Here is a 12,145-nt window from a genome sequence, read left to right on the forward strand (position 1 = left end):
TTGTTTGAGACAGGGTCTCATTCTGTAGCCCAGACTAGCCTGGAATGTACTCTGTAGTCTGTCTCAGCTTCTCAAATGCTGGGATTATGAGAATGTGCCACCACACCCAATGTGTCAAACTCCTTCTAAACCTAGCCTGTTTGACCAGGAAACTCTACACCAAAGAAAACCCACACAGGAATCATCTGAGATCATTTGCAAGGTCTCAGAAAAGGGGGGACTTTCTTTTTGTGAATGGAGGAGCCAATTACAGCTTTCCCATTCTGACTATAACCACTGTCTAGGATTTTTTACACACCACAGTGGGGGCCTAACTAAAAGGATCAACCTGGCCATGAGGTTAGAAGTTCATCCCATGATCTACCTATTCCCTTTCTGAAGACTAGCCAGCCAAATATAACCTCTTTTCCCTCAAGAAGACTTTCATTTCCTGCTTTCCCAGGGGAAAAGGGGCAGGCTGGACCACACTGGGGGTGACAAGAACCTGCTGCCAGTGCCGATCCTTCATGCCAGGGTTGCAGGAGATGCTGAGGATGGGTATGTGCTGCTTGAACTTTTCAATCTTCAACTTGACGTTCTCTGCTAAGCGCCGGGGAGCAGGCACATCTAACAAGGTCTTGGTCAACCTGTACGTCGTCCTCCACATGTTCCCAATGTCCTCTGCGATTTCCTCCGCATTCAGTAAAAAGAGGGGGCCTGGAAAAAAGAGAAGCCCAGACTACGATGGAGATTCCGGTCATGTGTTAATTCCCTGGACTTGAGGACGGTGGCAGTTATGATGAAATGGGCTTAGTCTCTGGGGTTAGGCCTGGATCTGAACTGATGCCTCTGCTTAGCCAGTAGAGCCTCCACGCTGTCACCTGCCATTCACACACTCTGGAAGGGTGGCTGGAAGCAGCGTGAGGCGGTATAAACAAAACGGCAAATGCTGCTCTGGACACATCACGTATGTACACTCAGGGAGTTAGTCGTTCTAATTGGTTTTAAATGCTGTGCCGGTAGAATTCAAAGGATTTCAATGTGTTGTAACTTAACAGTTTGGGAATGGGAGCCCTCTAGAGTTCTAAGAAGATAATATATAATATTATAATTAATATAAGCTTGAAATTATTGAACAAGGCCAGAAAGAAATACAAAGACTCCAGGCTCAGTGGCTAAAATGAGGGCTAGAGATTAGATCCCAAGCACCTTGTTCAAACAAAACAGCAAACAAACCAAGCCAGGCGATATGTGTGGCTGTAACCTCAGCACTGAGGTGGGGGAGACAGGTAGATCATGGGGCTCTCTGGCCAGCCAGTCTAGTCAAGATGGGGACTGGGGGTTCAGTGAGAGGCTCCCCCGATATGCATACCCTTAAATAAATGACATTTCAGTTTTTAAAGTACTTCAAAACATTCGTTTCTTTCTCCTATTTTGGGGAGGGGCAGGGAGTTTTTAGCATTGGCTTTCTCATTCAGTCCAAATTTTTCCTTGTTCCCATGGTAATGCATTGCGATATAGCTAACTGACTCCTAAGCACCTTCCAACCCTCAGGGCTGCCTAGGCCACATGCAACTCCTCTCACTAAATACGCCTCAGTAACTCGAGGCATTTTTGTCAAATCACTAGAAAATTAAATCTTACAAGAAAAAGTAAGGACTAGCAGAATAGTTGGAACCAAAGCCACTTCCAGGGTGAGGGGTGGCTCCTGCCTGTCAGGTGGACTGGATTAATGGTGACTTTAGCAGCAGGGTGAATTTCAGGCTAAGATACAAAGTCACGGTTCCCTCTCAACCACAGAAGTGACCTTCTTCTCTTAGGTAGTGACGCAGCCAAGAGCACAGATGAGGCTCAGAGGAGGGAGAGAGTCCCAGGGAGCCACAGCACAGGGAATTCTGCTTCTCGGTACACACTCAACTTCAATGGGAAATGCGAAAAAGTGTCTTTTCTTTTTTAAAGTTGGAAGTAAGGTAATAGTTGCAGCAGCCAATAAGAAAACGCCACTCTCGAAGTTTTCTTCTTCAGGTTTGTGAGGAGAGTGAGAAACGGGCACTCACAAATCGCCAGGAGAATGAAGGAAAACGTTACTTCTCTGGACGACAATAAGGAAAGTCAGGTTTCCCCCACGAGTCCTTCTAAAAACCTTAGCAATTCTCACAACACGCCTTTTGGATCTTAGACATTTTGTACTTAGGAATTCATCTTAAGAACACAGCAACAAAGAACAGGAGCGATTCTGACCAAAACACACTATGAACACATATGACATTGTCAGAGAATGAATACAAATGTTTTCAAAAAGAAAGTCATCATAATTGCCCCCGAGAACCTCAGCAAAGATGTCCATCCAGCTGGGTTTACTGTGCTGGAGCCCTAGAGATGAATGCCAAGCCTCTGATTTTATCCTTTTAACACCTTGCCCAGAGATGGCATCCAGGGTCTTAATGAAAATCATCTGCTTCTCAATAAATCACCTTCTCCAAACTCATCTTTTAAACCCCATACTGATATGATATCTTATAGACTAATACAATATTACATATTTACCACATATTATGCATCATATGATATTATAATATAAATTATAACATAAAAACTAAAATAATATATTCTATTGTATATGTAACCTATACAATATACTATATTGTAATATAAAATAACCCATACCGAATAACTAATGTTCCCATGTAGATTCTAAGTTGAGGAGTTTTTCTCCCAGCAAATTTGTCACTTCTCTGTTCAACAAGACAAGGCCTACCAAACTGCTAGAACCAAAAACCCGAAAGCCACCTGGGGTTTTCCCTTCATCCTCCTTGCCTCATGTGTCCTCTCTATGCTCTGTTGATCCCACCCACACCTGCTTCCCTAGACTCCAGAGCCTGGTAGTTTCCAGATGCCAGTGGCACTCTGGCCCTTATTAAAGCAACACTCAGAGGCACGGTTCTGCATCTCTCTCCTCTTGTTGGAATCATCACCGTGGCAAAGGCTCTGGGTGCTGATGGGATTTAAACCTGAAAATAGGTCTCTTGCTCTTTGGTTCCTCATCTCCCCTTGTTATTACATCAGAAAATAAAAAACTGTGACTGTCCTAATCCAGAGTCCTGGAATCCAAAGAGCAAAGGTGATTTCAGAACTGCCTGGGTGGATCCCCATCATCCCCACCTCCATCCCCACTGCCGAGGCAGGCTTAGAACTCGGCCTACCGTTCATCCACTCCTCCGACTTGATGCTGAACTCATAGGCTGTGACCCACAGCTGCTCATAGGGTATTTTGTTGACCATTATGGTTTGCAGAAGAGGGAAGGAACTCTTCTCTTTCTCCAAGAGTTCTTCCTCCTTGTTGATCAACTGTAAGAAAAAGAGGAGGCTGTCTGTTGGGTAGGTGGTTCTCTTGAACCCAGGAGACCTCCAGGACAACTTTCTCAGCCTTGAAAAAGCCAGGTAGAGGAGGCAGACCTGCATTCAACAGGGCAGGCTTAGTGGGCAGGTCCTTGTACTGTCTCTGAGGGCCATGGTACCTGAGCTCTAACTGCTGGAAATGGATAATTTGAGTCTTGCCATTTCATCTTTGTTTCTAACATACTGTAGACCTCTCCATTTTTATAATTTCTATGTGAAATTTAGTTGCTCATAGAACTGTTTACCTGCCTTCCTTCACTAACTTGCCTCAAAGGGAAGAACTTCAGTGTTTTGTTAAAACAACTTGCTAATTGATCTTTGACTTTTGGAGAAAGTAGCTTAATGGCTCCAAGCCTTTTTTATTTACAAAAGTGGACATCTATGGGGATAACAAGTGGCAGGGTTTGTTCCAGGCATTGAGATAGCTCCATGAAACCCTTCTCAGCACAGCATGGATACACAACACACATAAGCGGTTACCTTGCTGTAATTTCTTTGGGTACTTCATGACTTCCAAACACCTGATAAAATGTAAACACCATGTGCAAAACGTAGTTGAACATACTCATGAAAGAATGGGCCAAGCAAACAATGGTGTGCCCCTGACAGGTGTCATGTTCATAAACTAAGAACCTGAATGACCAGACCTTAGACTCCCAAGTCCCCATCACAAGGTTCCAAACCTCAAATTCTAGCAGTGCAAGATCTAGGTTCTTGGAGAGTTCATTAAGCTTTTCCACGTTGTTCTTCATTTCTTCTGTAGACATCACTTCACGCTTCCTGAAGGTTTCCAGTTCTTTGCCATAGCCTTCGAGTCTCGACTCAAACTCTGAGCACCTGAAAGTGAACACAGTCCCATCACATCTGAATCTCCATTATCGGTCCTTTCCAGGTTGTCAGCCTGGGAAGAAGGATTTGTTCTTCTGACACTCCCCAAACTCTGCATCTATCTAAAAGCAAACGAAGAAAGAGAAACACAAAACAAGTTAAAAACACCCACCATCCATCTCCTAGAGATGCTGCTATGAGCCTATTGGTGACTGGATTTAAATGCTTGTTCGTTTCCCAACTGCTCAGACCCAAATAATCACACAGAAACTATATTAATTACAACACTGAGTCCAGCCAATGACTCAGGCATATTTCTAGCTAGCTCTTTACACCTTGAACTAACCCATTTTTATTAATCTATTTATCGGCATGAGGTTGTGGCTTACTGGTAAAGATCCGGCATCTTTTTCCTTCAGCAGCTACATGGAATCTCCTCAACTCTGTCTATTTTCTCTCTATATCTCTGTTCAGATTTCCACCTGGCTTTGCTCTGCTAAACCATTGGCTGAAACAGCTTTATTCATTAACCAATAAAAGCAACACATACACAGAAGGACATCCCACATCATGAACACGTTTAGAAATTTTTCCTGTCCAGGGAAATACATGCTTGAGCATGTGTTTTATGCAGTGTTTATTCATTCCACCGTTGGATATCTATTATTGAAAATTGATACATCCCAGAACTAGGCATTGGGAAAGAATCTGTGAAGTGTGCTATTCATTTCTATGCCCTATTGGAACATGTATTTTAGTTGGGAGGGGATTTAAACAATAAGCATAAATGAGTGGGTGGATGGATGGTTAAATCCAGATTATAGGTGGATGAATAAATCCAGAAATATATTTCCGATAGTAACAACTGCCCTAAGGGAAACAAAACAGAGCCAAATGAATAGTCTGCCTTAAGTAATCCACTCCAGCTAGAGAGATTAGAGAGCTCTTCCCAGATCTGAGACTTCATCTATATGAACAACAAATCTGGTCTCCATTTGCTTCTTCCTTTACCCAATTTAGGCAGATGATCTACTGTTTCGTGGGCAAGGTCTAGAGACTGGAGTGCTTGACTCAAATGTTTATGTTGATATTGATTAGCTATGTGGTCTTTGGGCACATCACTTAAATTCTCTATCCTTCCATATATGTGTACACACACACACACACAACTTAATAGCTAAGTAACTAAATAGAAGTTAATATAACATTGTCTAGAATTGAGTTGGTTTTTTTATCACTATACAAGAATTTGCTCCCATTGATGAAACCTATATATTTTCTTCATTAACTCCACGTGTTCCCAGCAGCTGCAGACTGTCTGGCATACAGACAGCAATCAATGTTCATTAAATGAACAAGAGAGCTTGCACAGCATTAGTGACCGTCCATAGGTTGTGCTCTTATCCTCTTAGATTCTAAATCCTATTATAACAAGTTTAAATGTCCGTTCTTTTTCCTCTTAATAGTACTTTAAGAGAGCTGCTTTTCAAGTGATTTGGTTTGGGTTTCATCTCTAATTGCGCCATATGGGAAGTAGTCTCAGCTATGATCCATACCTGTGGTTCATACCCTGTATAATTGGCTCCCTCGAGTTTGGGCTAGATGTGGCAATTCACTCCTTACAAACAAAATATGGCAAAAGGATAGATTGGCCTCCTCAAGAAAGTTTCCAAGAAAGTCAATTTCTATTTCTTTTGCTCACTCTTACTTTGAGGGAAACCAGCTCCCCCGTGGAGAGGTTCATGTGGTGAGAAGCAGAGCCAAGGGCCAGCATGGTGCTCAAGCCTGCTAATAGCCATGGGAGGAAGCCCAGAATTGGATCATCAGCTAGTGGGACCCCCAGACCAACCCACAGCCTGGGCTAGCATTCTGACTCCAGCTTCACAGGAGACCTGGTATCAGAGACATATAGCCAGAAATACAACTGAGTGGGTTTTGGGAGATCTGACCCAAAGACACTGTGAGAAATCCTCATTGTTTAAAGATGCTGTGTTGTTTTACGTCACCATAGATACCTAATGTATACAGTTATATAATTTCTGCTCCTTCTAATTTTTTGAGTCCTGAAACATGGCCAGTTTTTAATGAATATCTATGGGCATTTAAAAATAGATATTTTATACTGCAGGGTAAAGTTTTAATGGAAGTCACTGGAAATAGCCTCACCTCTCACTGACCCTTCTCTGCAAAGCTGATTAACTGAAATCTTAGTGATGGTGGAGAGATTGAGACACAGCAGGTCCAAAGTCTAATTATAACTTCTCCTGGGCTATCTCCGGTTCTCTGTACACCTCTGTGTCTGACCTAATATCCTTGTGAGTAGACCTTTTGGAATGCATTAGCTTCGCAGAACACTAGCTTCCACCATCCAAAATGCTAAGACTCTGTCAGCACTGGGGCTGACGGCACAGATTTCTCTACTTTTCCTGTTAAGTCCACCCCCATCACCAACGTGTCTGACAAGGGCCTTGGTTTATAACTTTCTTTGCTCTGTCACTGTGAAAACTTCACTAGACTGTTATCACGTGGGAACACAGAGTCTGGGGTACCTCAGGTCTGTGCTCCCTAGTCATGAGCACTCATTTTTGGTTCCAGAACAAACTCTTCTCATCCCACAAGAGGTAGAAGCTGTGTTTTCATGTTGAAAGAAAGAGAGAGTGGGAGACATGCCCTGCCAGTTAGCCAAGACTACTATTTATTCCATTATCTCTGCATCCAAGTTACTCTTATATTTGAATTATATGCTAGTTTATGTAATTTATATATAAGAATTGATATATGCTTAATTTTAATTTTCTTTTACATATTTAAGTAACCATCTTTGATCTACTGGTTTCCCCAAAGTGTTACTAGCCAACTGGAACACTAGACAATCTTCCAGCCCAGGGAGGTATGGCTTTATCCTCTTGTTCATCATCACCGCCCCTCTGCCACCTTGATTCTTCTTATCATTCTTCCTCTTCACATGGTCTGGGCGGCCACTACCATAAGGAGAGCAGAGGGAGAAGTCTATCTTCTGAGAGGCCAGATAGACAATAAATAATGGGATGTGTCTTAGTTAGGGTTCTGTTGCTGTGGAGAGACAGCATGACCTTGGCAACTCTCATAAGGAAAACGTTTAAGTGAGGTGGCTTACAGTTAAGAGGTTCAGTCCATGATCATCACAGTGGGAGTATGCAGCATGCAGACAGATGTGATGCTGGAGGAACAGCTACATCTTGCAGGCAACAGGAAGTTCACTGACAGTCACTCTGAGGGAAGCTTGAGCAAAAGAGACCTCAAAGCCGACCCCATAGTGTCACACTTCAAGGCCACATCTCCTAACAGTGTCATTCCCTTTAGGGGCCGTTTTCTTCCAGACCACCACAGGAAGTTCATCACCTGTTGTGGGCCCTGATCTGGTGCTGGTGGACGAGCTCTCAGATATAGTGGGTAGACTTGGCCCAGTCCATCTTAAAGAACTGGGCCCGAAGCTGCTTCTCTAAGGAATCCTCCATCTTCAGGCAAACTTATAATTCAGTTTCATCTTTCCTCGTCCAGTGCCCCAGTGCTAATGAGTTCTTACAGCATGATATTACCTTCAGGAAGACACCATGGGTCCTATTAGTCACTCCAGTGTCAGCAGCTTCTGGGTGGCTTTGTGGGTCTTGGTCAAGGTAAATTTGTGCCTTCAGACCTCACGTGATGTGGGATTTCCCTCTGTATGCTGTGAATACCACTGATTAATAAAGAAACTGTTTTGAGCCTGTACCAGAGCAGGGCAGGGCAGAGCAGAGCTAGCTGGGGAGGACTGGACTGAATGCTGGGAGAAAAAGGGAGGAGTCAGGAGAATCCATGTAGCTCCCCCTGCCAGAGACAGACTCTGGAACTTTACTTGGTAAGCCACAGCCTCGTGGCAATACACAGATGAATAGAAATGGGTTAAATTAAGATGTAAGAGTTAGCCAATGAAGCCACTAGAGCTAGTGGGCCAAGCATTGATTTAAATAATACAGTTTCTGTGTGATTTTGGGAGTCTGGGCAGCCAGGAACAAACAAGCGAGCTCCTACTACACTCACGTTTGTTCCAGACTCCATATTTACCTCTCAGCTTCAGTTTCTGACTGAGATGCAGTTTCTCAAAGGATCTCCACGGGGTCACATAGGTTTTATGACAAAATCAGCATGTTAGTTCCCACTAATATTTTTTTTTTTCTCTTGCTTAGTGCTTCTCAAACTTTCTAATGCTACAGTCCTTTAATACAGTTCCTCATGTCATGGTGGCCCTCAATTATAAAATTATTTTCATTAGTACTTTATAGCTGTAATTTTGCCACTTTATGAATCATAATGTAAATATGGGATATTCAGGCTATCTGTTGCGTGACCCTGTGAAAGTCGTTCTACGCCAAAGGAGTTGCACCCATAGGTCGAGAACCACCACTCTAACTGGATAACATTTCCTTTTTTCTTTGTATTATTTTTATCTTCCGTTTTCCTCTGTGCATGGCATGCATGTCTATTGTCATACGTGTGCATGCTCACATGTGTGTGTATTCGCTCATGTATGTGAAAGCCTCGGTTCATGTGAGGAATCATCCTTGATTGCCCTTTCACCTTATGCATTTAAGCTGCGTTTCATTATCAAATCCAGAACTTGACAGTTTAGCCAGCTTGTTCTGGAGATCCCTGAGATCGAATAATTAAAGGTGGCCTCCACCCACACCCATCTGACATTTTATATGGCTTCTGGGGATTTAAAGGTTGGCAAGCATTTTAACCGCTCAGAAATCTAACTGCAGGTGCATGTGGTGGGCACCAGAAGACATCTTTCAGGAGCTGGTTCTCCCTTTCAACCGTGTGCTCTAGGGACTATATGCAAGTCGTTGGTTCTGGAAGGCAAATGCTCTTACCTACTGACCCATCTTGCCAGTCCATTTTTTTTTTGGACTGGCATGTGATAGTCTTGGTTACAGACAGTTTAGGATTTCCTGAGATGGATAAGAACAGAAACTATGTTAATAGCAGGATTAAATCAAGTTTTAAGATAGCATGTGAAACAAAAGAGGGCAGAAGGACGCGGTGAAAGCGTTTCAGAGGGGCTATCAGAAAAATAGTGCCGCTGTGCCAAGCAACACAGTGGTTTCTTTTTTTAAATTGGAAAAGGAAAAAAATAGGAGTTGAAGGGGGCCAGGATACATAGAATAAAAGAAACTGCCGAGAAATAACAGGATGCAATGTTGTATCCATTTGTCGTTCAGGTTCTCATTCAAGTAAATGGAACATAAAACATTAGACCTTTCCTGGTACCAGGTTAAAAGTTTTCAACAACTTCCTACCACGGTTATAAAATGAAATGCACATTCATGACTGTGACCATAAACCTCCAACCCTCTGATTCACGACCTCAGCGGAACAGCCACCCTCCCAGTCCAAGCCTCCCACCAGGGGGCTGTTTCCCGTGCTGTCTACCCTGTACCCAGCTGCGCTCCGCTACTCCTCGTCTTCGCTCGTCCAGCTACTTGCTAAGTTTGTTCTGAAAGGAGCCCTCTTGTATTAGGCACAAGCTCTAGGCTAGTTCCTGCTCGTGTTCTTCAGAGAGCTCCTCCATGCTCCCATTCTGTCCTCCATCTTCCCACCTGCCTGTCACAACAGGACAGGGACTCTGAGAAGAGGCGTGTGGCAATGGGACCACGAAAGGGAAGACGGGCAGAGGGCCTTTGCCCCTCTGCTCTTTGCCTGGCTGTCTGAGCTCCTGGGAGAGGCATCCTGCTTTTGTTTCTTCCTGTTGGATTCCTCTTTGCTGCCTTTGTTTTGCTTTGCTTTGTAATAAGCTGTTATTTTAGAATGTAGAAGACATTTAAAGTATCTGAATTGTGAACGAATTTCATTCATACACTCTTCTAAACCTTGAGCACCTGCCACTTGGAAAGCACACTGCTATGTCTAAATCTTTAAAAGGCTTTGTGCCAATCCATCCCCTGAGCCATTTTCCCTTCTTTTTTCAAGATGCCAAAGGATCTTCCATCGCACTCCATGGGAGAGAGCAGCTCAAACACTTATGTCTCGCCTGTCATTTGTACTGACCACAAAATCCACAATAGGATTGAACAAATGGGGGCAGTGAGGCCAAACCTGACTGTGCAGTTATCTACACAGCTACCCCAGTGACTGTCTTTTTACATTACCAACTCTCCATAAAAGAGAACAATCTACTAAAAGTGGTTACGAATTCCTTAGAGGACAGCAATGCACAGACTTGAGGACCACATTAAAATATTACCAGTGTCATCTTCTGTAACTTTGCATAACTGCTTAGCAAATTATAATGTCTGAGGTATGTTATAGCACATGTAGAAATCACATAAAATGTATTTCATATGATAATACATTCAGAAAATTAGTTTGAGTATTGGAGCTGTCCTTGGGACCATTGGAGTCCAAGTGAAGATAATAGAGGATTTTAAAGTGAGTGATTGGCCGCATTCCTGGCAGGAAGTAGAATTTACTCTGAAGAACAAAGTAAGAAACTTCAATTAAAGACTCCTACCGGGAGTAGATACAAATAGAGTTAAAGGGATTTATAGTTTGGGTCTGCAGTCCAGCACTGGATGTTTTAAATGCTGATTCTCCAGTTGGTGGCGCTGTTCTGGGATGCAGTGGAACCTTTAGCAATCCTATTTAATAGAAGTTGGATACCAGAGGTGGCTTTTGAAGGTCACAGTTCAGCCCTTTGTTCTCTCGCCTTCCTTGTCTGTCATGGCAAGGACAGCTTCTATCACACACCCCTGCCTCTGTGTGGTTCTGCCACACTTTGCCCACCACAATTGGCTCAAATCCTCTGAAACCACATGCTGAAATAAATCTTTCTCCCCTTACGTTGTTTCTTCCAGACACTGTGGTCATAACGCAAAAGTGACGGGCACAAACAAACACAGTGAGGTAACTAGATTACGACCCCTGTGGCTGAGGGGACAATGTGAACCATGGAAGATCAAGCATTGCCATTTAGAGGGATGCTGGTACTGGGGCCCAGGGACAAACACGGCAAGGGAGAAAGAAATAGAATTCAATCATGCTCCAGCCTCCTCCAGGACTCACCAGTGCCAGAGCCCAGCCTGGAGCCAAATGACAAGGGACTGGAGGGAAGCCTCTCAGACAGTGTGGGAGAAGAACGGACAGCCAGAGGTGGGGAGGCTAATAGAGAATGCTTGACCCTGAACCCCAGAGCTGATACAAATTGGGAAAATGGGGTCCACTACCATGGAGAGGAAACAAGATTGTTTCCACAGAAGACAGATGAACGCATGGCCGGCCGTTCCTCAGCCTTTGTCGCTCATGTGGAACAAGGGACAGTCAACATTTACCAAAGGGAGGCCTGTGCCAGGGCTGCCAGGGGCTGCCTCACTGAGCCTCTGTTGCTAGAGCTCAGGGACTAGTTGATGGGTCCAACTGAGTCCCTGCCCAGAAGGAGAAACCCTGCACCCTTCCCACACTGCAAGTGACAGCCCATACACCTCTGAGACAGGCTCTAGACAGAACCAGGCATCTGCAGAGTGGGTGGTGTATAGAAAGCCATTCCCAAAGTAAGCCCAGACTCCCCCTGTACCTTTTTATTAGGTCCATCTCTGCCTGATCCCTCTTGCTAAGAAGCAGATTTCGGCTGTTTTCAAAGACATCTTCTATCTGGTCAGGCCAGAGGAACAGGGTGCTGTTAAGTTTGATATCCTCATCTGCAAAACACACAGAGTCTGCTGCTGGGCACTGCCCAGGATGTGGGGAATCAATTTAGGAGGTAAAAGATGGTCGGAAGTCCACTTCTGTGGAGTGGTAGGAAATGAATGGAATCATGGATGAACGAAGGGCAGGGTTCACCGGGTGCTTATTAGAGACCATGTTAGTATGCAGACAGCATTATCACCCTTATTTCACAAATGGGAAACATTGTGAAGTTACGTGG

At 43.9% G+C, this 12,145-nt stretch overlaps 1 protein-coding gene across 2 annotated transcripts in view; it reads right to left on the reverse strand.

Annotated features, from left to right (window-relative positions):
* Dnah3 (dynein axonemal heavy chain 3) overlaps positions 1–12,145 on the reverse strand; it is a 162,951-nt gene that overhangs the window by 124,832 nt on the left and 25,974 nt on the right. For both annotated transcript variants that reach the window (XM_075972063.1, XM_075972062.1), the window contains exons 15-18: positions 11,795–11,918; positions 4,062–4,215; positions 3,183–3,327; positions 485–696 (exon numbers count right to left, since the gene is read on the reverse strand). In XM_075972063.1, coding sequence (XP_075828178.1) covers positions 485–696; positions 3,183–3,327; positions 4,062–4,215; positions 11,795–11,918 — 635 coding nt within the window. The remainder of the gene's footprint in view (positions 1–484; positions 697–3,182; positions 3,328–4,061; positions 4,216–11,794; positions 11,919–12,145) is intronic.

The sequence above is a fragment of the Microtus pennsylvanicus genome, chromosome 5 (genome assembly GCF_037038515.1).
Source record: "Microtus pennsylvanicus isolate mMicPen1 chromosome 5, mMicPen1.hap1, whole genome shotgun sequence".
NCBI lineage: Eukaryota > Metazoa > Chordata > Mammalia > Rodentia > Cricetidae > Microtus > Microtus pennsylvanicus.